General features: G+C 31.7%; 2 protein-coding genes and 1 long non-coding RNA gene across 4 annotated transcripts; all 3 read left to right on the top strand.

The window, feature by feature from the left end:
- Positions 10989-12973, top strand: LOC107647739 (receptor-like protein 55). The gene is made up of 2 exons (XM_021105298.1): positions 10989-11378; positions 11730-12973. The coding sequence occupies exon 2, from the start codon at positions 12347-12349 to the stop codon at positions 12953-12955; it is 609 nt and encodes a 202-aa protein (XP_020960957.1). The 5' UTR covers positions 10989-11378; positions 11730-12346; the 3' UTR covers positions 12956-12973.
- LOC110264189 lies at positions 15242-17882 on the top strand. 2 transcript variants are annotated; one of them, XR_002349915.1, is made up of 3 exons: positions 15242-15386; positions 15479-15533; positions 17605-17882. It is a non-coding gene; the product is annotated as an uncharacterized LOC110264189 (long non-coding RNA). The 2 variants fall into 2 exon arrangements; XR_002349916.1 differs by lacking the exon at positions 17605-17882 and adding an exon at positions 15610-16872.
- LOC107647738 (leucine-rich repeat receptor protein kinase MSP1-like) lies at positions 22248-25730 on the top strand. The gene has a single exon (XM_021105297.1). It carries the CDS (start codon positions 22320-22322, stop codon positions 25518-25520), a length of 3201 nt encoding a protein of 1066 aa, XP_020960956.1. The 5' UTR covers positions 22248-22319; the 3' UTR covers positions 25521-25730.

The raw sequence follows: 26629 nt of genomic DNA, 5'->3' as shown, positions 1-26629 counted from the left end.
GTTATATACTTTTAAATAAAGAATATTTTTTTTAAATTAGAATTTAAAAATAATCTCTAAATGAGTATGAAAAAATTATGTCATTTAAACTATAGTTCGTTGGCAAAATAAAAAATATTTCACAACCAATAACATTGACACATAAATTTTATTTCAAAAATGTTGGTAATAATAATCAAGGCTTCATTAGATATATACTTACGAAATATAGACATTTTACTGAATAAAATGTGTCCACGTGTTACATATTTTGGACACGCCGTGTCTTAATAAAAATCAAATTTTCATTAGATATATTTGGACACAGTTAAATACTATTACGTATTAGTATGTTTAATTTTATTTTTAACATATATTTTTTAAATAAGTTTAAAAATAATATATATTTTTATTTATTAAAACAAAAATATTTGACGCGCACGCGTGGAAGGCTGATTTTGCAAGTGACGCGGACGCGTCAGGGATGTGTTCGAATGGGCGTGTTTGTGCCTAAGGCATGCCTCCAGCCATGCTCCCGCGCAACTCTCTGTTTCTTTCCTTCTTTGTTTCGAATACGAGTTAACCACGAAAAATGCCCCCGAATTATTCAAACGCTGACAAAAATACACTCGAATTTTACTATCGACAAAAATATTTTCAAATAATTCAAAAACACAACAAAAATACCCAACAGTAAATATATATTTTCAAAAAGTACCTTAGAGATTGAATTTTAATGCAATTTTTTACAAGTATAATTATAAAAAAAAGATATTATTATGTTTAAAATTTGGTGATTTTTTGTTAAGTATATATATTTTAATAATATTTTTATTAACAACCAATAATATTTTTAAAAAATCACAAAACAATATATACTTAACAAAAAATCATCAAATTTTAACATTAATAATCTTACTTTTTTAATTATACTTACAAAAAATCGCATCAAAGTTCAATCTCTAATGTATTTTTTGAAAAATACATATTTAATGTTAGTTTTGTTTTGCAAGATTATCTAACATTAAATATGTATTTTCAAAAAATACCTTAAAGATTGAATTTTGATACAAATTTTTACAAACATAATTTTAAAAAAATGAGATATTATTACTCTTAAAATTTGGTGATTTTTTGTTAAGTATATTTGTTTTTTGTAATTTTTTTGTTAATAACTAAAAATACTATTTTTTTGTTAACAACTAATAATACTTTTAAAAAATCACAAAAAAATATATACTTAAAAAAATTACCAAATTTTAAAAATAATAATATCTCATTTTTTTAATTATACCTGCAAAAAATCACATCAAAATTCAATCTCAAATATTTTTTAAAAATATATATTTACTAGTGGACATTTTTGTCGCATTTTTAAATTATTTAAAGGCATTTTTGTCGATAGTAAAATTCGGATATTTTATTATTTTTTATCATATAAAAAATTAAATTAAATAAATAGTAAAATATAAAATAATATTAAATTAAATAAATAAAAGCTATCTAATTTTTTATATTTGAACCTAAAGATAGAGAGAGTGTTGTTTATTGAACTTATTAGATACTTTAAGTCATAATAAAGTATTTAAGTCAATTGAACTATTTTTTATCTTTTGAAAAAGTACTACTAAGTTTTTTATAAAAAGTTTGGGGGGGCCATGGCCACCCCTTGTCTGAACTAAGCTCCACCACTGGTGCCGCGTGAAGCTATGATATAGCAGAGAAAAAACAGAGAAGAAAGTATCAGAGTTTGAAGCTGTCCTCAAGAATAATCCTAATTAGTATTTATTATGTAGTCTACAACATTATTTACTCAATGAATATTATTAGATTATTATAGATGTTATGATTTAATTTTAGTAAGACTTTACCTATGGTATATATTTTTTCATTTCTTTAGGATATTATCTCAAGGAACTGTGGAAATCACGGGTAGGTAGAAAGATATAGATGTCACTTTTAAACATTCATATCATTCGTTGTGTCGAACAATATAATATATCATTTTCCCATAATGAGGAAGAATGATGATCAATATAATTAATGAAGATGCTGAGTTGCATGTTGCATAACAGAGAACGTATTGGGACATGGTTAGTTCACTGGTTCTTCCATAATTTAAGTTTACAACATCACACGGTTTGGCTTTGGAATTCTTGATTTTGATCGTCAATTCACATGGAATATGGACTTGTAATAAAATAATCTAAAAGAAAGGAGAAATATAGGTTAATTGATAGAAAAAGGAAAAGAAAGCGAGCGATGATCAAGACTTTTAAAGTTATAATATATGGTGGCCACTCTGATAAAGTTTTCATTTCAACTTTTTTTAAAGATGTTTTTTATTTTGTGGTTGTTATTGATTTAAAAGTGTGTCCCTAAAAGTGTTGCTTAAAGAGAAAGTGTTATCCTTTATCGTTAACTTGGCTCTGATACCAAATTTTTCGACTTTATTTTTAATTTCTTTTTCGAAATTTTTATTAACTCTTCAAATTTTACTTCGAATAAATGTATAGATTCAATTGGTGGTGCTTTATTTAAAGGATTTTGATAAATAATTTGCAAGTTCTAAAGTATTGACCATTTCTACTATTTCTCTTGTATTTGTTATATGATTATTTATTACTAGTCCTTCATGTATATTCATAATTCTGATTTTATCTTTATAATTTTTCAATCTTGTTTTAGTTTATAATATTCTTTTTTGCATGGATTATTGTATATAAAATCTTTTATCTGTTTGTCTTTTTCTTTAATATAATTTCTCAAATCCTCAAAGACTTCTTTTACTTCTACACTTTCTGTTGTTTCTAAATATCTTTTTAATTTTTCGACTTCATTCTCTATTTTTTCTTTCAACATCTTTAATTCTTTTAAGTCATAATATGGTTTTCCAAGCATTTATAAAGTTTTTAAGTTTAATTCCAACTTATTTATATTTATTCTTATTTCTATCTTTTTTATTAAAAGGTCATCAATTTCGATCTGAAGATTATTTAATTCCCTTTTATACTCCTTTATTTTTCTTTTTAATTTTCCGCCCTTTTTCTTTTTATTTTATTTTCTGGTTTTTCAACCTTCTTATGCTTCATTATTTTAGAATTTCCGCAAACTCTATCATCGATTCATCACTATTTTCTAGAGATTCTATTAATTTTTCTAGCTCTTCAACTTCTCTTTTCAACTTATCATAGATTACCTTTAGAGCTTCAAATGCTCTTTGATTTATTTCAGAGAACTGTAAATAATTCAAACGATTTTCTCTTTCAAAGAGCTCTTGTTTCTTGTTTTGATAAGTTACATATATTTCTTCTTTATTTATTGTCATAATTTAGTGTTTAGCGTTTCATTTAATTTTTCGACCTTTTTTGTTAATTCTTTTATTTCAGAATTTTCTTCTTTAATTTTTAACTTAGATAAACTTAAAGGGCTATTAATTTTAGATTCTCTTATTTGAAAATTTGATGAAACTAATTTTCCTGATGGTTCTTTTAATAATAGAACTGGGTTTTCAATAGCTCTATATTTTGGTATTTCTGTTTTTACAATTTTCTAAAATAATTCATCGACATAAATTCTTTCTCTGTTTTTAAATATTATACTATGATGGCTATTTGTTAAAGCATAATTTATTGCATATGTAATTGAAAATGGTTCATCATCTTGTTCCATTAGATTCTTTCTGTGGAATTTATAAGCCAAACTTATAGATCTTCCAAGATTTTCAGTTGATAAAGGTATAGCATATCCAAGATGGCATTGAATTTAACATTTACGTTTGCCAAGTTTCCATGAACAATTCCAATTATTTGATCTATTGGGTCATCAGTAATTCTTTTGTCACAGATTGCTAAGCTTATTGGTGAATTAATTCCTTTCATATATGTAGATTTGATTAAGACTTGTATAGTACTAATATGAATCCACCCAATTTTAGATCTTTTTTGTTGATCCTTAATTTTCTCAATCTGTTTACTCAATTCTTCATCATTTATCAAAGCTATTTCAAGTTCTCCATTGGCAAATTTTATCTTTATAGGGGCTTCAAGTTGAATTTTTTCATAGTATATAATATTTTTTCTATTAAAAACTTCTTTTAAAAGATTTTGTTTATTAAAATTTTCATTCGATTTGAGATTAAGTTCTGTTTTTAGAACAGCCTGTTTTTCATTATCTAATAAAGCAGTTAATCTATAATAATCAGATTCTTCTGTTAATTCTAAACTTTCTAAATAATTCATAATTTAAAGACTAGGATGAAGATGTACCTTTCTGGAGAAAAACTTCCTTTATTTAGTATATTTTACATAAGGTGTTTGTATCTCCAGAGGGGAGTTTAGAACTATTTTTCCCTAAAGGAATTCTTCCTCAGACTATAGAATCGCCTTGGCAGCTTCCTCCTTGCTCTCCTAGCATATGAGTACTCTTAGCCTTCTGCTTTCTATTGTCTGATGCTTTTACAATTTCCTAAGCAACCTATTTATAATAGTTGGGTTTGATGGATAATTTTCATCCTTACCCTTCTTATGATGTCATTGCTTACGTCATTGTTTGTTCTCTTGCACCAGCTACATTGTTGGTGCTCTATGACCTAAGTGCTTACGTCACTATGCAATAATGTTAAGAGATGCTTCAGATGCACTGTCCTCCTCTTTTATCATGTGACCCTCAGATGTAGAGATTTGATCTACAGACCCTTTTCTTTTCCTTGATTTCAGCCCTTGTAGGAATGTTTCTTATTATCCCTGTTCTCTGGGTTTGAATTGGAGCTTTATCTGCTCTTTTTAGGGTTTGCTCTGGATGGAGAGCTTCATATTCCCTGAAGGATTTCTTTGCCTCTTCTAGTGTTAGAAACCCTCCTTTATGAATTATTCTTGACTGGTGTGTGAATGGTGCTGCTTTTTCCCAGGCATCATATACTCCTTTCATGGGGCCATTATAAATTACATAATATTTTTTATCTTGGGTGGATTTTTTAATGATTTCAGCAATTGTTTTATTTTCTGAAATTTTTTCTTCACCTGATTTGTCCACCATGCTTAGCTGGCTGAACTCTGATAGTTTTGCTTGTTGTGTTGATTTCATTGCTTCAATGGCCTTCTTGAGAGACTGGATCTGTGTCCTTATTTGCTGACAATGCTTGCATTTTTTGAGTTCTTGCTCATATTTTTGAATTTCTTGATCTAATGCATTGAAGACGAACTCCATTCTCTTGTTAATGTATCTGCAATAACATTTTTGTCACCCTTAATATATTCAATTTTTATTGGATATTGTAACAAAAATAATTGCCATCTTACCAATCATCCATGATTATAATCAACTTTTAAATTATACCGTATGAAATCTGTTAGGTAACTTGAATCTATCTTTAATGTAAATTCTCTGGGTAGTAAATCAATTTTCCATTTCTTAAGAGATTTAATTGCTGCTAGAGTTTCCTTTTCATGAGTGGTATATCTCTATTCTGTTGGAGTAAAAGTCCCTGAAATATACCTGCAAAGTAATTTCTTTGGGGAATATTTAGAATCTAGTGATTCTTTTTCTTGTTCCAAACTTTTTATAGCTTTCTTAGCTTTTAGACATCCTGACCAGGTTATGTCTGAAGCATCTGTTTCTACTATTAAGTAGTCATTTTCTTCTGGAATATAAAGTTCTGGAAGTTTTTCACATAATTCTTTAATCCTTTGAATTTGCATACTGTCTTTTTCTTCCCATTTCCATTCTTTTTTAGTACTTATTTTTGGAAATAAGCTTTTAGTGTATTCTGTTATATTCTTTAAAAATCGTTGATCAGAAATATAATTTATACACCCTAAAAATCTTTGTAATTGTTTTCTATCTTCTATTTTATTAGGAAATAAATTTACCTTTTCTAGGACATTTGGCTGAAGTTTTAGCTTTCCTTGAGTGGATAGAATTAATCCAAGAAACTCTATTTCTTGTTTTGCTATTCTTGCCTTCTTTTTGCTAAGAATTAATCCTTTTTCTTTACATCTTTCTAAAACTATTAATAATTTTTGAAGATGATCTTCTTTATCCTGTTTTGTAAAAATTAGTATATCATCAATGTACACTAAAACAAATTCATTTAACTGTTTTAGATTTTCTTCCATAAATCTTCGATAAATACCTGGGGCTTGTTTTAATCCGAATGACAATACATTCCATTCATAGAGCAACACACTTGTTGATTCTTTTATTGGACAAGTAACTAGCAAAGCATTGTGTTGCTCCAGAATCTATGAAAGCATTTATAAACTTTTCTGTTATTTTTATAGTAATAAATGTGGCATTATTACTCAGTCTCTGAGTCCGTTTCCGAGACATATTCAAAAATATAGTCTAAGTTATCATCAGATTCCTCTAATGGTTCCATGAAACAAGACTTAGCAATTTCTATTTGTTTAGTAAGATCCTTTTTATCCTTCTTTTTCGGGCATTCATTTGTATAGTGTCCTTCTTCTTGGCAATACCAACACTTACAATTTTCTTTTTTATTCGGGCATAGTCATTTCTTTGTTTTTTATTTTTATCGTTATTTCTTTTTCTAAAATATCTCTTTTTTCTCCAGTTTGGATAGTATTTTCTTTTTCTAAATTGATATTTTCTTTTTCTTTGAAAATTTTTATTAAGACCATATTTTTGGGGTATTTCTTCATTATCCTGACAACAAATTCTAATTATATTCGCAAATCTTTTTTGAGTTGCTTCTTGCATACAACGTTCTTTTATTTCCTCTCTTATTGCAGAGGTTGCTCCACCAAAATTATTTTCAATTGTCCCTCTATTTATTTCTCTTATAAATCTTCCCATTATAAATTCATTAGCAGGATATGGTAGTTTTGTTATATACATATTAAGATAATGATTTTTATCTTCTTCTTTTAATTTGTAATAATGTATTCTATATTCGCATATATAAGATTCCACATTACATAGATCATATATCTGAATATTAGCTAAATGATTTTTTGCTTCTTGATATTCTTTATTATAGACTTCTTGTCTATGATCTATAATATTTTTTCCAAAAAATTCTTTATATAGAATCATCATTATATATAATATCTTATCATAAGCTGTTGTTTTTGTTGCTAAATCTTCTATTATTTGGTTTTCTATTGATGTTATATAATCTCTTATAGTTCCTTTAGTATGAAACCCTATGTAATTCCAAATATCTCTTCCAGACAGTTCACTAAGCTTTGGATTAGTAAAAGCTTCTAATAAAAAGGAATTCAACTAATTTTTGAAAATTTCTTTTTCATTCTTTTTACAGTCTAAGTCAAGCATTCTTTCTCCTTCCGTTTCCTGGATTTTAGGAACGTATTTTGATGGTATTTTTGTATATTTTGAATCTTTATTTATAAACCCTTTTTTAAAAGCATAATTATCAAAACCTGTTTCCCATTTAAATTGAGATTGATTATCCTTAGATGTTCCAGCTTCATTTTTTACTTGTATTGGAATTGCTGGTTCTTCGTCACTTGAATAGTCTAGAATGTGTTCTTCATTTTCTATATTTTCAGAATTTACTAATTCTTCTTCTATTTGAAAACCATGTTCCATAATATTATTTTCTTGAGCCATTTTTAATTGGATCATCGTCCGGTCTGGAATCATCAATAAAAACAACAAAGTCTCGAGCTCCGCCCATAGAGGCAGTGGGAGCGGGGCCCCAAACATCAGAGTGAATGAGATCAAAAGGAGAGCAAGCAAGAGATGAATTATTGTGAAAAGATAAAGCAGGTTGTTTGGCAGTTTGGCAAGAAATGCAGTCAAAAGATTCATTCGGAACCTGACCTAAAAACACCCTGAGATACAAGAGGACGCAGTTTTCCTAAGGAGGTGGATGGCGACGGTTCTGGTTGCGTTGGAATCACGGCGACAAGAAGAAGAAGATGGTTATGGGGGTGACGAACCAAAGCGTCAAAAAGAGAACGAAAAAGGAGGCCAAAGAACACTGCCGACAAGGAAAAACAAAGGGGCTATGAACTAATATTCATCGGAAAAAAAAAAGACCTAAGCTCTTGATACCATTGCTTTTCTACTATTCTTCATCAACATGAACCTAAGACATTCAGAGAAGCCTCCTCAAACCCAAATTGGCAACAAGCAATGCAAGAAGAATTACAGGCACTTGAAAAAGCACACACTTGGGATCTGGTTGATCCTCCTTCTGATCAGGAAGTTGTGGGCAGTAGATGGGTATACAAGATCAAGACTCGCTCTGATGGCTCTATTGACCATTATAAGGCCCGCTTGGTTGCTCAAGGTTGTACGCAAGAGTATGGTATTGATTATGAAGAGACTTTTGCCCCTGTCGCTCGCCTTACGTGGAGTTGTTCTTCTACTTTTGTATGTTGATGACATGATAATCACTGGGGATGATGTTGATGGTATCTCTGCTCTCAAGACCTCACTTCACCGTACAGCCAGTTCTTGTCAGCTCCTCGTACTACTCACTATGCGGCAGTTCTTCGCATTCTTCGGTATGTCAAAGGCACTCTATTTCATGGCCTTCATTTTTCTGCCCATTCCTCTTTGACCCTTCAGGCATACTCTGATGCTGATTGGGCTGGTGATCCCACTGATCGTCGTTCTACTACTGGTTATTGTTTGTTTCTTGGCGACGCTCTCATCTCTTGGCGTGCTAAGAAGCAAACATTCACTGCTCGCTCAAGCACAGAAGCTGAGTACCGTGCCCTCGCTGACACCACTGCTGAGGTTATCTCGGTTCGCTGGCTTCTCGAAGATCTGGGTGCTCCTCAGTCGTCTCTTACTGATGTTTTTTGTGATAACCGCAGTGCTATTCAGATTGCACATAATGATGTGTTTCATGAACGCACCAAACACATTGAGATTGATTGTCACTTTGTTCGACAACGTATCCTTATTGATGCTGTTCGTCTCATTGCCGTTGGGACACTGGATCAGACTGCTGATATCTTCACGAAAGCTCATCACCCGACTCGCTTTCGGACTTTGTTATCCAAACTCAAGTTGGTATCCTTAGCTCCCACTTGAGTTTGAGGGGGGATGTTAGAGAATCATTAGCATCAATTAGGATCAATTAGTATCGTCTATATTTCTGTAGTATATCTGTATATTAATTATAGGATTCTATGCCTTTATTACTCTGATTCATTTAGCAGCTATAAATACCTCTTGTATATTGTACTTTCCATCACAACTCAATAATACACTTTTCATATTATTCTCTCAGTCTCTTGTTTCTAACATGTTTAAAAAGCATTGTAACTTCTTCTAATTTTTCTTCAATATTCATAATTTCAATGGTGGTTTTACTTTTAAGTCTGTTATGTTGATTATATTTTGAAATTTTTCTTCTTTGGGATTCTCTTTTTCCTTATTTCTTTGAAATTTTATGGATACTAATATTTCTTCAAGCATATCTACTATAGAATTTAATTGTGGGTTAAAAGTATGATAAAGATGTGGGGAATCATTTCCATGGTAGCATTTTTTAGCAATTCCGTGTGAAAAATAAGTTTTTTCAGGTTTTTGAAGTCCTTTAATAAAACTTATAGTAAAATAAAGATTTTGAGAAAAATCATTTTGTATTGATTTCAGGAATTCGGTGTCATTACAATTAACATTAGTTAAAATCATTAGTTTTTGATTTATTAATTTTGATAATTTAATAATTTCTTCTCTTAAATCTTTTAATTTACTTTTTTCCATTAGGTAACGCTTTTTCTTATAAAAGACTACGGTTTTAAGTGTTTTGTAGTGAAAAGTGTGATTTTAGAATGTATGATTTAGGTTTTGCCACGTAGGCGTCTTTAAAAAAAGTTGTTTTTGTGATGTTTATGTGAGTGGTGCCTATAATATATAGTAGACATATAGTACATGTGTAGATAACTCGTCGAGTTTTTCTGATCAGGTAACTAATTTAATTTTCTTTTCTTAGTTATATATTTTGAAATAAAAGAATATTTCGAAAATGTTGGGTCAGCCACCAGCCACCAGAATCGTGTATATATATACGTATATATTATGTATATATATCAAATGATGCCGTGATTATTATTAATATCAACGTTTTCGAAATAAAATTTGAGTTTGAGGTGGCTATAGATGGTTAGAGCCTTAGAGGTTAACTTTCCAATTCAAAAGTGACATTTGGCCCAGGTAAAATTGTAAGTACCTTTAACCTAATTTTCTAAACACTTATTATGATTAATCCACGTTGGTAATTTTTAATTTTTAAGGGTAATTATTAAAATAGTTTTTTATTATAAATTCAAGAACATAAATAATATAAAAGTAACGTTGACTCAAAATATTAATTAATATTAATAAAAAATATTGACCCTCTAAAAAATATTAATTAGAAGGAAGAGTAGAACAATACTTCTCCAAATTAATAATTTGTATGTATAAGTCTTTAATTTTTTAGTTTGTCCCTTTTTAATTTTTAATTTTTCTCTTTTTTTAACTTATATTTTTCATATTCCCCCCAAAAAATTTCTAACTCCGTCGCTGGACCACCTACCATTTCTCATATATATAATATTACCAATTTAAACAACATTACATGTATAAAATCCTAAGTTAAAATTTGAATGTTACTAATAATAAATAATTAAATATGTAATCTCATCATATGATTAAACTGTGATATTATTAATTATTAAGAGATGTTAAATTTATGAATCTGGCTGGTATGGTGAAATAGCGGCCTCCTTTAATTAAGTATAAAAGTGCAGTCAATGCATTAAAAGTTACATTGAATAACGTTTTTCATGCACAAGAATCTCCATCTTTCAATCTATGAACCCAAAGGTACGTAGCATGCATGAACGGTGACCGTTTAATTTGGGTGAGGACCGTACCAACCATAAAGTGATAGCACTAACCCACATACATTAATTTAATTAGTAGTGGAGCATTTTCAAATTAAAATGCGCCAACCTAGAGAGATTATAAAGGAGTTGGAGGTGAAAAGTGAAAACATGCACATGCAAACATGTCTCCAAACACTTACACTCCCATCATTATTGTGTTTATCTTTGTTCACCTTTATTGTCTTACACTGCTAACGTCTTCTCAGTATGATTCTATTGAGTGTATTCCAAGTGAGCGCGAAGCACTTCTGAGGTTCAAGCATCATCTCATTGAGCCTTTAAACAGGCTCTCTTCTTGGAATGTCTCCAATCCCAATTGCTGTCAATGGGATTATGTTGTTTGCAGTAATGTAACTTCCCACGTCTTTCAGCTTCACCTCAACACTTCAAGAGATGCTTTCTACTATCACGGTTACTTAAACTCTGTCGCTTTTGGGAGGTCCATGTTTAGTGGAGAGATAAATGATTCTGTGGTTGAATTGAAGCATCTGAATTACTTGAACTTGAGCGGCAACGATTTTGGAGGTATGCAAATTCCTAAGTGGATCTTTCAGTTGAATAAACTTGTTTCTCTTAGCATTTCTGGTGCTCCCAAGTGGATCTTTCAGTTGAATAACTCTTGTTTCTCTTGCATGTGGTTCATATTATTATGACAGTATTATTGGAGGTCCATCAATTCCCGATGGAATTCAAAACCTTACTTTGCTTGAAAATCTTGATTTGTCATCCAACTCATTCTCATCCCATATACCAGATTGGTTATACGGTCTTCATCATCTCAAATTTTTGAACTTAGGATATAACCATCTGACTGGGACTATTTCTAATGCTACGGGGAATTTGACTTTTGTTTTTCTTGACTTGTCATTCAATCAGTTTGAAGGAGCAATTCCAATCTCTTTGGGAAATTTGACTTCTTTGATAGTCTTGATATCTCACATAATCAGTTTGAAGGAGGGATTCCAACCTCTTTTAGAAAGTTCTGCAATTTGAGGCACATCTCTTTCTCAAATCTCAAATGCAATTAACAATTGCATCAAATCTTAGAAATTCTCATCCCATGTGTTTCTCAAATCACAGGTCACCTCACAAATCAACTTGAAATGTTCAAAAATCTTGAATCACTTTCTCTCTTTAACAACTTGATTACTGGAGAAATTCCTCAATCATTAGCAAAGCTTCAGTCATTAAGGTATATGACTTTGACCAAAAATCAACTCAGTGGAAATCCATTTAAAACTCTGGGACTATTCCCCAAGTTGTTATCTCTTTCTATAGATGACAACTTATTTCAAGGAATCGTCCAAGAAGATGATCTTGTGAATTTCACTGCATTACGGGTGCTTCAAGTATCAGGCAACAATTTCACTTTAAAAGTGCACCCCAGTTGGCAACAAAAATTTCAACTCATTGTATTGCGAATGAACTCATGGAAGTTAGGTCCAAGCTTTCCATCATGGATTCAGTAGCAAAAGGATCTTCAACATCTGGATATGTCTGACGTAGGGATTTCTGATTCCATTCCCACTTGGTTTTGGAAAACAGGTCCTTATTTTTCTTTGAACTTGTCTCACAATCATATTCATGGAAGGCTTCCAAATGAATTAAGGATTCCAATATTCCTTGGAACAATTGTTGATCTTAGCTCAAACCATCTCCAAGGAAATTTACCTTTTGTGGGTGCTGAAGTGATTTGGCTAGATCTTTCACATAATTCATTTTCTGGATCAATAACAGATTTTCTTTGCAAAGAATCTGCCCATCTGAAAGAGTTACAAATTCTCAATCTTGCATCAAACAATTTATCAGAAAAAATTCCCAACTGTTGGAGAATGTGGCCAGAGCTAGTGGAAGTCAACTTAGGCAACAAGCTATGTGGTCCACCATTGCTGCTCAACTGTACCATGGAGGGGGAAGTTCCTGATGAGAATGAAAAAGAGAGAAAGAATGATGGAGTGAAGTGGGTGTTTGTGAGTGTGGCTTTTGGATTTATAGTGGGATTTTGGGGATTTGTTGGTCCATTGTTCATATACAAATCATGGAGGTATGCATATTACCGTTTCCTTGATGACATGTGCTACAAACTTCAATCATGTATGTGACTTTATGTTTCTAATGTTTTAATTTTCTGGTTTTTCATTTGTGTGTATGTCATGAGTTTGTAATGTTTTCTTTTTTTTCCCTTTTCTTGTAATAGTGGAAATAAAAATGAATATGCACTTGTCCTGCTTGGCTTGTTAAAACGTAATCCAGTTAGTATTGTTGTCGCTATAATAATAACAATGTGACTATGTGAGTTAGATTTTGTCATTGGCTTTGAGACATTTTGCAGTGCTTAGCAATGCTTACGGATAGTAAAGAACTAATCTCTGGTGGACCTGAGCTTCATTTAAAAGTTTGTCGAAATGGATTTTAAATTTCTGATATTTATTTAAACGGACGAGTGAATTGATCACTTGACCAATCGAAGTTTAATTATGTAATTATGTAATTTTTTGTTAATTTAGCTATTAAAAAAAACAGAGATTAATTGGGTCTATCCACCAAAAAATAAGACAAATTAAAAATTCTAATCTATCTAATCATAATTAGTGAGAAATTTTTGTAACATATATTATCATACGTATTTTTTTATATATAAAACCATATTTTTTATTTATTTATTTATGAAAAAATATATGAAACAACTCCGAACCAGTTAAAAATTAAACAACTCAATTATTTATAATTATCTTATTTAATTTTATTCATTTATAATTTAAAATATTTGTTATTAATGGATTTTAACGCCAAAATCAGGTTTGAAGGGATACGTTCCTTCACTCTCGACGGAAATCACAGGATACCTTCCTAGTCTTCACTCACTCTCCCTCTCGTCAACCCTCGATGAATCCTTTGCTCTCTTCCAAACAGTAAGCACCAACCTTCTTTATCTAAGGCATTCTCACAGCGCCCTCTTGCTGTTACCCTCGATCGTTAACGTCATTAGCGGTGCTACGATTGATCGTGGTGCAATCGAAAACGGTGCAATAATTCACTCTTCTTCTATTTCGTTTTTTTTTTTCATGCAAGTGAATTGTATTTGGTTAGTTTTGTGTGAATTTTTTTTTTATATACTAAGTAGATATTTTTTTTCTCCATTTGATTGGATGTTTCTGTAATGGTATTGTTGTTATTTGAGTGTCTAATGATGAGGTTTTTCTGTAACTCTTATTAGGATTTGGAGAATTTTTTTATTAGTTTTGGATGTTTTTTTTCTTATGTTTTATATGTTTTTTTTCTTAAAATTTGGATGATTCTTTTTTATTAGTTTTGAATGTTTCTTTTTCTTATGTTTTGTATGCTTTTTTCTTAAGATTTAGATGATTCTTTATCTTATATTTTGGTATTTAAGTATTGGTTAATATTAATAAAAAAATTATTCTTCTAATATTTTTTTAAATATAATTATTTATATTTTTTTCTATTAATTTAAATTAAAAAAAAGTATCATAGCATATAAGAAACTCAATACCACATGGAACCACAGCACCTAATAACAGTGCTTACAAGTGCGGACAATGTAATTGTAACCTGAGCAAATGAATCCTAGAAGCAAAAGTTATTGGTTTATTATTACAGCTAGTGTTAGAATTGCCACCTGACAGAGTTAGTTAGAAAACGGTTAACTTAGTTAGTGTTATTAGCTAAGTATATCAAGTTTGTAATCACTGCTGCTCATATATATGTTACCAAGGTTTAGGGAAAAAAAAGAAAGTATTTAAAAAATATTATATTTTATTTCTTCATTTTATGATTATAAGATTCTTATCAATATATAAAACAAAAGTACACTAATTATAAAATAATATCCTAATAAATTATATTGATTTTTTTTATAGCCGGAATCAGTTCAAGTGAGAGAAGATCTGACGCTTCCAATAACTCCGGTTAGAATTGATGATACTAGCATTAAGCGTTTACACAGGAAGAGGTTTCTTTGGTAAAAGTAACTTGGAGTCGGGCTGGTTGAAGAACATACCTGGGAGCTTAAGTCAGAGATGTGGAAGGACTACCCACACCTCTTTTCAGGTAACTCACTCTGAATTTTGAGGACAAAATTCCTAATTAGGTGGGTAGGATGTAAACCCGGCTAAAATCGATAAATAATTAGTTAATAAATTAAATTTTAATTAAAAAAATTAAAAATACAAAACTAATATCAAAATAGGATAGAGCTCGTCAAAACGAGAATTTTGATACCAATTTCAAAAATTTAGCCCAAAATTGGACCGAATAGACCGAACCGATTGAACCAGAGCCCAAATTGGGCCCGTGAGTCTAACCGGACCCATAATTTAAAAGAAACAGAAGCTTCTTCTTCCTCATTTCATACCCAACGAAGCCAACAGATTTGGGGAGGAAGAAGAACTCCCAAACCCTCATCAATCCTTGATCTACCATAACTTCCTCGTTTGAGCTCCGATCGCCGCACCGTTCGCGGCCACGCGTTCAGCGCGTCGAACTCTACATTTCTGTTGGATCAATTTATCGGTAAGCTCGATTTTCGTTTCAGAATTTATACCCCCTTTCTTATGGTGAAATGGAACCTTTGTGATATAATCTTGCCCAATTTGGTGTTTTAGGTTCGATTTAGCTTCCGAAGCATATTGGACTTGGGTCACTATGCGTGTGGGTACGGTAAGAGTAACCTAAACCCTAATCAATTTTTATTTTTGTATGAAGAAGCTGAATTTGGAGTATATATGTGAATTAGGTGGGAATTGAGTTCATATATATGCATTGAGATTGAAAAGTGAGCATTTGGAGGCTTATTGGTGAGTAAAGCTCGGTTTGTGGCTGGTTTCTTTGAGCTTGGAGGGCTGTGTTCTAACTTGTGAGGCTGCCTTGGGTTGAATAAAGTGATCAGTCAAGATATGGATTAGATTTCGCGCGTTTAACATATAAGGTTTTGTGAAAACTGAGGTTAGAGCATTATAGGATAAGTTGAAATGGTTGCATGTTCTAAATTACTGGGCTTATGATGTTAATGGATAGGTGGATGTTGAAATTATGTTGAGAAATATGGTTAGTTGATGGTGCTTCTTGAGATTTGGTTGTTGATTGAATGTGTTTATATATGTATATTAGTATGACAATGATGGATGAAGGAATCATGATTATGGCAAAGTAACAACATGGTTGTGGTTGAATGGATGTGCTATGGTTAAGGGCTATTTATATTGATGATTGTGGTATATTAGGTTGGCTGGAAATGAGTTTTGGGAGGGATATGTGGTTTTGGCAAAAATAAGGTTTTGTGGTGTTTTTGGTAAAAAGTGAATTTTAATGAACTTTGGAAGTCCATAACTTGCTCCTCAAATTTTGAATGCAAATGAGATTTATTTTAAATTAAAGGGTGTTTGATAAGCTTGAATCGATATAAAATTTGCGAAAAATCGAATTTTGTAGAGGAAGTTATGGATGCCGAAAATATGGTGCGAAAAACTGAAATTTTAAATGTTGCAGCAGAATTAAATTTTCTGTTGTGTGCCCACGCACCCAACAAAGGCAAAATTCAACTTGTGCGTATGCACGCCTCTGTGCGCATGCACACCTAGCATTTTTCATAAAGTGTGCGTACGCATACTTCTATGCGCACACACACGCTAGGATGAGCCTTCTGTTGGTGGCGCTAGCACAACTATAAGGCACATGCACACTAAGGGATGTGGGCGCACGCACGTATTCGTGCGTACGCACACGTGCTGCTTTATTGTTAAGCTGTGCGCACGCACAGGTGTGTGCCTACGCACACGCCCTATTTTCCAGCACATTTATATTTCTATTTTAAACATGATTTTAAACCCTAAACTCCCTATTTCTGCCCTGTTAATCCTAGATCCTACTAGTAAGTTTAGTAAATAGCAGAAGTTAGGAGTTTGAGGTAACTTGGGAGTGAAGAAAAAAGATAAATATGAAGAGAAGTGTGAAGGGAAAGATGTTAATGAATGAAGTTAATATGCAATGACTCTGATGAATGATTAAATGATGATTATGATTATAAAATGGCTTATGAATAATGATATCTGAGATACGAGTTTCTCTGGGTAAGAACCGTGGCTTGCCACTACGTGTTCTAGGTAGAATCTCGATACTCTGTTGACCCTACGTCGTAAGGGTGACCGGGCACGTATAAATTCCCAGGTATGGATAGCCCCAGTGAGTGATTTGAATGATATATGAATGTGAAATCTATGCATAGACTCATGGGATGCGCGACGAGGGACAATCTAAGGTTTTCGGACTTGTCGGGTTGGCTGGATAACCGACAGATGAGCCTCATCAGTCATAGGACAGGCATACATCATATGCATTTGTTTGTTTTGATTGCTATACATTTCCTAGGTTTGCTTAATTGAATATATACCTCTTGCTACCTGTTATACTTGCTACTTGCACTATCTGCTTATTACCTGTGCGTGAACTTGTTTGGTTGCTTGTCTCTGCTGAATTTTGGATGACGGAGGGACGGAGGAAAGGGCAAAATGGTTTGGAGTTATGTTATGTTTAAAAAGTGAGTAAGTTCAGGAATATTTAGGTTACCTACCTCTATTTATGGCTTCTGTTATAGAAATTAGGTTTGATAACTGAATGACGGAGTTCTAGGATTGCATCTGGCATTCCCAGGACCTTATTTATTATACGCGTGGCACCTTTACCATGCTGAGAACCTCTGGTTCTCATCCCATACTGTGTTGTTGTTTTTCAGATGCAAGTCGAGAGGCTCCTCGCTAGGCGTCTGGATATTTGAAGCGAAGTATTTCCCGGGTGCATATTTGGGTTTCTGTTTGTATATAGATGTATATATGTACTTAGCTTGCTCTTCAAGAAACTTGTTTATTTTGTTCCTCAGAGAGGTTAAGGGAGAGATAGGACTTTATTTTGAGTTTTGAGTATTTTGGGATATCTGTATATATATATATCATCCGACCAGCCTTGACTTCGTAGGCTGAGTCAGGAGCTGGTTAGGTTGTTTCCTTGGCTTTCCTTTACTCTCTTATTTATCTTTATCATTTCCTATTAGGTTTCTTAGCACGCAAGTAACCCTATTCCTCGAGCGTTGCGCTTTTCGTTTTGCGATATTTGTTTCCCCGTTTTTCAAGACTCCTAGTATATTATCTTTTCTATCGTTATATGTATTAGGGGTGTACATGGTCCGGTCCGGTCCGAAGACCCGGTCCGGTCCCGAATACTTTAGGGGCTAATTTAGTGTGATTTCATCGGTCTAGGATCGGGTAAGGGTCTCAAAAATAGACCCGGTCATTATGTCGGGTCGGGTCCGGGCCATAACTCGGCCCGGTGGTCCGGTCATCATACACAATTAATATTTTGTGTTATTAGTAATGGATGATGGTTATTCTTATGTGAAATTTAAATATTGCAAACCTTAATATTTTGTGTTATTAGTCATTATAAGATTATAAGTTAATGTTTTATGTTTAAAATGCATAATATTGTGTTATTTGTATTGATTTAAATATTTGGTATTATTAGACAATATTAGTATTGATTATGGTTATGCTTTAATTTTAGAGAAGGGTTGGTTCTTGTTATATTTTTTTAAGTGAATTTTACTATGTGAATTGTGAAATAATGGTTGGAGATTATGTGATTTTTACATGCTAAAGATCAGGTTTTTACCCGGTTTTCACCCGGCTCGAAGGTGCGTAGGTTTCATGGGTCTAGGATCGGGTTAGGGTCTAAAAATTAGGTCTGGTCTATATTTCGAGTCGGGTCTGGGTTAAGCCAAACCCAGTGTGGTCCGGTCCATGTACACCCCTAATATGTATATATTTTACTTTATAGAAGTCCGTAACACCACATTACCTCTATTCTACGACTTAAGCATAAAACTCTGTGTAGTAGGGTGTTATAAGTACAGTGGTTAATTAGTACATTAAATCATCATTTTTAACTTCTCTGTTTCTCTATTGCTAGCAGCTTTTTCACTTTCTTTTCTAAAATCTTTAAACTCTGCTCTTGAACTTACACCACACAGTTTAATGAGAATTTGATCCTCTCTAACCATGCAATTTTAACAGTAATAGAAATTTGGCACATGTTCTAACACGTTAAAGCTCTTCAAAATAATAATGCATCACCTCCTAATTATTAATTAGTATTATTTGGAGACTACTCTACAACATTATATTCACTCATTGAATATTATTAGATTATTATAGATATTATGATTTAATTTGAGTAAGACTTTAAATATGGTATATTTAGTTCTCATTTTTTATGATATTATCTCAATGAACTGTGTGAAGAAATATGTGTGTGTGGATTAACGTTTTGTCACTTTTTAAACATTTATATAATTCGTGAATCATGGTTGTCCCATTCTTACTAATTTGTCAAGACATTATCGTTGACTAGTTCTTCCATAATAAGTTTCCAACTTCACACGGATTGGCTTTGGAATTCTTGATGTTAATCGTTCATTCACAGGGAATAAGGACTTGTAATAAAATCCAAACGAAAGAAAAAAAAAAGATACATTATTGCGAACATCCAAATGGGAAAAATTAGTAGCTAATTTTAATATACACGTAACATGATTATACTAATAATCACTACTTTCATCCCGTTTATAACGTAAAATATATATTATTTTGAGTTTTACACAAAAATTCTTGCATATATATGCATTTTAAGGTGAAATGAGCTACCTTATATACTAAACTAACCCCTTATGGTATGTTATTAGATTTTAGGGTCCATATGGAAATAGTTGCGTTCCTCAATATTCAAACAAATTTCAAATCCTAAATTACAAACACTTTATGTTGTATTTGATTAAAAAAGGTTGTATATTGGCTTTTTTAATTATACACAGGATTTGTTTCTGTCCCGAACTCTTGTAGAACATCCCAAGGGACCCCTTCGTAATTTGCACCTGTTCTTTGTTTGCCCTTGAAAAGAGAACTAAATCATCTACCAAAAACAAAGGTATCTATGAAGAGAACTAAATCATCTACCAAAAACAAAGGTATCTGTGTATAGATAGATTATTATTTTTAACATCCAAATATATATATGAAAAAATGAAAACAAAGACCAAGACTTTAAAGTTTAAAGTTATGTTACAATGGACATAAAGTATCTGTATATATAACAAGACGAGTTTTTTTGAGGTCGTTAATTTTCTTTTTTATTTAAATATTTTAAAATAAAGAATATTTAACTATCAACAACAATGACTTACACCACTTAATCAAATTTTTGTCAGTGAACTTTTAATTTGATGAATTTTACTCTTCTGTCACCAAAAAATTCAACGGTAAATCTTACGTGTGATGAAAAATTTAATGGTATTCAACTTTTTGTTATAGTGTTAGAAAATGTCAATAATTTATATAAGTAGTAAATCGAATCAAGCTGATTCAATTTACTATGTATATGTTGTACATTGTAATAAATCGAAGCAGGCTAATTTAATTTATATGTAAATGATATAAATCGTATAACCAATTCTGATTTAGGATATATATATTGTGCATAGTTTTAAAATTTATTTATTTTATCAACATAAATTATCCTAACATATCATGCATGTAGATTCTGTAAATTAATATTATTTTAACTTCTATTTTTTCTTTAGCCGCCCATGTTCCTTCATTTTTTATTTTGTTTTGAGGTATCATAGTTTTATTGCAAATGTATATCACTATTAATAATAATCACTATTCTCTGTTATATCGTAACATATATATTATTTTGAGTTTTACAATGAAAATTTCTTACACATATTTTAAGAGTACATCTGTATATGTAATGTGTATTCTAAGAGCAATTAATAAAGATAATTTTTTATGCTCACTTAAATAGTTAAATTACTAAGATATATTTTCAGTTTCTTCCTTCATATGCACTAGATTATTATATGGACAGACAAGAGTATGCATATAAAATAGTTTATTCATATGGTGATGCTTTCGTAAAGATGCGTAAAACATCTTTTTATAAAAAGATTTATGTGTCGTATTATTATTAGACGTATTAATGAACCGGTTATTTTTAAATTTCTTAACAAATTAGAATAAAATCGATTTTTTTATAACAATAACAATAAACCCAATTTTTTTAGGAATTTAATTGTATTTTTAAATTTTTAGGAATTTAAATATCTGTAAAATAAAAAGTTAAAGATATATTTATCTTTTTATCAAAAAATTTAAAGATATTCGATTTAAATTGTGTAATTCAATAGGATCAAATGGGGTCTAATAATGATAATACAGACAATTAGATTTATTATTGTTGTTATAATAAACCGATTTTGTTCTAATTTATTAAAAAATAAATTATTAATTAATTTAATAAAAATATCTAATAATAACATAACACATATAAATATCTTTAAAAAAAATATATTTTTAGTGTCCTTATTAAAATTATCTCCTTATTCATAAGTAGTCACTTTTCAATACTTTTCACATATCCATCAGAAGTATACCTAAATAATATAATAATAAGTTGAGACATTTACTTAAATATGTTTTAAAATACATACATGCATAGTCTTAAATTATATTTAATGTATATTTATAAAAGTATCGTTCGCATATATAGTTGGCACAGATATTTCATTTTCTCTTGCTTAAAGCTGAAGTGGTATGCCTTAGCTTTATGCATACATATATGTATAGTATAGTATGTAGCTATAATCACCATTTAAGTTTTAAATTTGTTTGATTTTACGATTTTAAATGAGTCCAAGTNNNCCTAATATGACAATAATTTTGAACAAATAAATATATTAAATAAAATAACAACAAAAATACGTCAAGATTTTAATATAAAAATTTTTTTTAAGGTGAGAGATAAAAATTTTGGGTCCATTATACTAATAAAATGAAAAAATATCAAAAAATCAAAACTATTGTGTGAAGCCAATTTATTCTGCTACATACTTGAGAATAAAAAACAAAATAAGACAAACTTGCCTAATCTAACCGTGAACAAATAAAAAACTGTAGTTCAAAAATTGCTGCTTTATATAAAACTAAAAATTCTATTTTCTCTCCTCCCCTTACTTTCTCAATGAATCTAAAATTCTGATTAGACTAATAATAAAAAAAATACAAAAATATACTCCAAAAATAATGGACTTGAAACTTAGATAGGAGAAGAATAATTACATAGCAAGTGCAGTGAATGCATTATACTTGTTACGTTACGTTTGTGAATCACGTTTTTCTTGCAGTCTCCATCTTTCGATGGGGCCTGGCTTTTGAACCCCAATTATCATGAATGGTGAGTTAATGGGCGAGTGAGGACCAACTATAAAGTGATAATGGTAACATTAAGACACATATATATTAGTAGTGGTGGAGCTGGAGCATTTCAAATTAAAATGTGTGTACAGGCATTATAAATAGGAGAAAGGAGTTGAAGGTGGAAACACACAGAAATTCAAACATGTCTCCAAACACAAACACTTACAGTGGCATGCTTGTGCTTATCTTTGTTCACCTTTATTGCCTTACGTTGCTAACGTCCTCTGAGCCTGAGTCTGAGTTGATTGAGTGCATTCCAAGTGAGCGCGAAGCACTTCTAAGATTCAAGCATCATCTCACTGACCCTTTCAACAGGCTCTCTTCTTGGAATGCTTCCAATCCCAACTGCTGTCACTGGGATTATGTTGTTTGTAGTCATCTAACTTTCCACATCCTTCACCTTCACCTCAACACTTCTATATCATTAGAATATGTTGAATATCCCTTACCCATTGCTGTCTTGCTCGCTTACGAGAGGTCCAGGTTTAGTGGAGCGATAAATGATTCTCTTGTTGAATTGAAACATCTGAATTACTTGGACTTGAGCGGCAATAGTTTTCGAGGTATTCAATTTCCTACTTTTCTTTTTCGAATCACCTCCTTAACTCATCTTAACCTCTCTGATTCTGGATTTTATGGGAAGATTCCTCATCAGATTGGGAATCTCTCTAATTTGCTCTATCTTGACCTCTCATATGTTGCCTATGGAAAACTTCCACATCAAATTGGCAATCTCACCAATTTAATCCATCTTGGCCTCCCAAGTTATTATGATGAATCATTGGTTGTTGAAAATGCTGATTGGCTTTTGGGTCTTACCTCCCTTGAATATCTTGATTTGAGTGGTGCTAACCTATCCAAATCATTTAATTGGCTACACAATATGCAAGCTCTCCCTTCTTTGCATGACTTAAACTTACGACGTTGTAGTTTGGGTGATTATAAGCAACCATCCAAGCTTAACTTTTCGTCCCTGCTTTCTCTCACCATTTCTGTTGCTCCCAAGTGGATTTTTCAGTTGAACAAACTTGTTTCTCTTAAATGTTATTCAAACTGTTACTCTAATGATATTGATAGTCCAATTCCTGATGGTATTCAAAACCTTACCATGCTTGAAAATCTTGATTTGTCATCCAATTCATTCTCATCCCATATACCAGATTGGTTATACGGTCTTCATCGTCTCAAATCTTTGTACTTAGGAGATAACCATCTGACTGGAACTATTTCTAATACTTTGGGGAATTTGACTTCTCTTGTTACCCTTCATTTGTCATACAATCAGTTTGAAGGAACAATTCCAACTCTTTTGGGGAATCTGACTTCTCTTGTTGCCCTTGATTTGTCACACAATCAGTTTGAAGGAGGAATACCATCCTCTTTTAGAAAGCTATGCAATTTGAGACACATCTCTTTCTCATATCTCAAATGCAATCAACAACTTTCTGAAATCTTACAAATTCTCATCCCATGTGTTTCTCATCAACTCAACACTCTTGTGGCTTCTACTTCACAAATCTCAGGTCACCTCACCAATCAACTTGGAATGTTTCAAAATCTTGAAATGCTTGATCTCTCCAGCAACAACATTATTGGAGAAATTCCTCAATCATTCGCAAAGCTTTCCTCATTAAGATTTGTCGATTTCTCCAAAAATCAACTTACTGGAAATCCATTTAAAATTCTTGCATCATTTACTAAATTGTTATCTCTTGCCATAGATGACAATTTATTTCAAGGGATTGTACATGAAGATGACCTTGCCAATTTCACTACTTTACATGTGCTTTCAGCATCAAGTAACAATTTCACTTTGAAAGTGCATCCCAGTTGGAAACCAAAATTTCAACTTTTTCAATTGAAAATGAGCTCGTGGAAGTTAGGTCCAAGCTTTCCATCATGGATTCGATCACAAAATGATCTTCTATATTTGGATCTATCTAACGTCGGGATTTCTTCCATTCCCATTTGGTTTTGGGAAACAAGTCATTATTATTATTATTTGAACTTCTCTCACAATCATATCCATGGCAAGCTCCCAAAAGAATTAAAGATTTTAGAATCTGATGGAGGAGTGAGGATTTGGTACGGAGCAGCAGTTGATCTTAGCTCAAACCATCTTCATGGAAATTTACCCTTTGTGAGTGAGAATGTGGTTTGGCTAGATCTCTCACATAATTCATTTTATGGGTTATTAATGGATTTTCTTTGTCAAAAATCTGACAATCCAAAAACGTTACAAATCCTCAATCTTGCATCAAACAACTTATCTGGAGAAATTCCTAACTGTTGGAGGATGTGGCCAGAACTAGTGGATGTCAACTTAGAAAGCAACTATTTTATTGGAAGCCTGCCCTCTTCCATGGGCTCTTTATCAGGCCTAGAATGCTTGCTTATACGTAACAATACACTCTCAGGTAAATTTCCTGTCAGTTTAAAGGAAAACAAGGAGTTGATTTTGTTGGATCTTGGAGAAAATAAGCTCACAGGGAATATTCCTAGGTGGATTGGAGAAAGGTTGGTAAATTTAAAATTTCTTCGGCTCCGATCTAATAATCTTTCAGGTAACATTCCCAACGGATTATGTGATATGAAGTTTCTCCAAGTTTTGGACCTTGCACTAAATAATTTGTCAGGCAATATACCAAATTGTTTGAACCATTTGAGTGCCATGATAAATAAAACTAGTGAAAGTTCATCCATCCAGGAAGGCATGATTATATATGGAAGTGATACTATAAGCATGATCCTATGGGTGAAAGGAAAAGATGCTGAGTACAACAACATTCTGGGCTTAGTGAAAAACATTGATCTTTCATCTAATAAATTGTCGGGGGGAATACCAATGGAAATCACAAACCTAACTGGTCTGATTTATTTGAACTTGTCCAAGAATGAGTTAACTGGTCACATCCCTGAAAGTATTGGCAATATGGAGTCAATGGAATCCATTGATTTCTCTGGCAACCAACTCACAGGGGAGATCCCTCAAAGCATCACAAACTTGAACTTCCTGAACAAGCTAGACTTATCCTACAATCACTTGGAAGGCGAAATCCCAACAGGCACTCAATTGCAAAGCTTTGAAGCATCCAATTTCGTTGGCAACAAGCTATGTGGTCCACCATTGCTGCTCAACTGTACCATGGAGGGGGAAGTTCCTGATGAGAATGAAAAAGAGAGAAAGAATCATGGAGTGAAGTGGTTATTTGTGAGTGTGGCCTTTGGATTTATAGTGGGATTTTGGGGATTTGTTGGTCCATTGTTCATATACAAATCATGGAGGTATGCATATTACCGTTTCCTTGATGACGTGTGGTACAAACTTCAATCATCTATGTGACTTTATGTTTCTAATGTTTTAATTTTCTGTTTTTCATTTGTGTGTATGTGATGAGTTTGTAATGTTTTCTTTTTTTTCACTTTTCTTGTAATAGTGGAAATAAAAATGAATATGGACTTGTCCTGCTTGGCTTGTTAAAATGTAATCCAGTTAGTATTGTTGTGGCTATAATAATAACAATGTGACTTAGATTTATCATTGGCTTTCAGACATTTTGCGGTGCTTAGCGATGTTGATGATGAGCAAGGTTATTTATCAAATGCTAGCTTTTTTAATTTAAATAAAATTTTATTTACCACTTTAATAAAAAAAAATCCTCTAATTTTGCATGTAATACGGGATAAAATCGAACTGGTCTTAGTCCAAATCTAACCCAAAATTTTGACCGGGCCAATTTTTAAGACCATGATCCTAAATTCATAGAAATTTCATCTTTTTCACAGCTTAATAAGATGAGTTAATATCTGGTCTAAATCATACCTACATAATATCAAGCCAAGACCATAAACTACATAAACAATTAAACATTGTTGAACACACAAAGCAGGAAGTAAGCAGTACAAATTCTTTGAACACATATATGCTCCGCATACAAGGAAAATCATCGTCCAAAGACTCCAAACATGTCACCAACATATCCTCCATGCTCAAAACTGTTATTTCAAAATTCATACCATTCACATTACTGATTGACAACAAATTAATCAACTTACAATTTCGGCCTTACAACCTCTATTAATCCAAATCCAGCCACAAACATCAAACAAATGAAACACACACAGAGAGTGCAGCATTGACATCACTCCTCCATCGCATTGTTAGTTTTTATTTATTTTTATTTTATTTTGGGTAAATTCAAAAAGATTTAAATTTTTTGAATTTTGAATTTTAGTTGAGAGGATAAAAGATAACTTTTTACTATTTATTTTATAGATGGTACTAAAAAAAACATAAAATAAAAAATATTTAAGAATAAGAGATTATATTTTATCCTTTCAAGTAAAAATTTAAAATTTAAAAAATTTAAATTTAATTCAAAAAATGATATCTAAAATTTAAAATAATAATAATTAAAATTAAAATAAATGATTAAAAATTAAGTTTTAATC

Source organism: Arachis ipaensis, chromosome B06, assembly GCF_000816755.2.
Source record: "Arachis ipaensis cultivar K30076 chromosome B06, Araip1.1, whole genome shotgun sequence".
Taxonomy (NCBI): domain Eukaryota; kingdom Viridiplantae; phylum Streptophyta; class Magnoliopsida; order Fabales; family Fabaceae; genus Arachis; species Arachis ipaensis.
The sequence above is the reverse complement of the archived record's forward strand: the minus strand, read 5'-3'. Positions and strand labels throughout refer to the sequence as shown.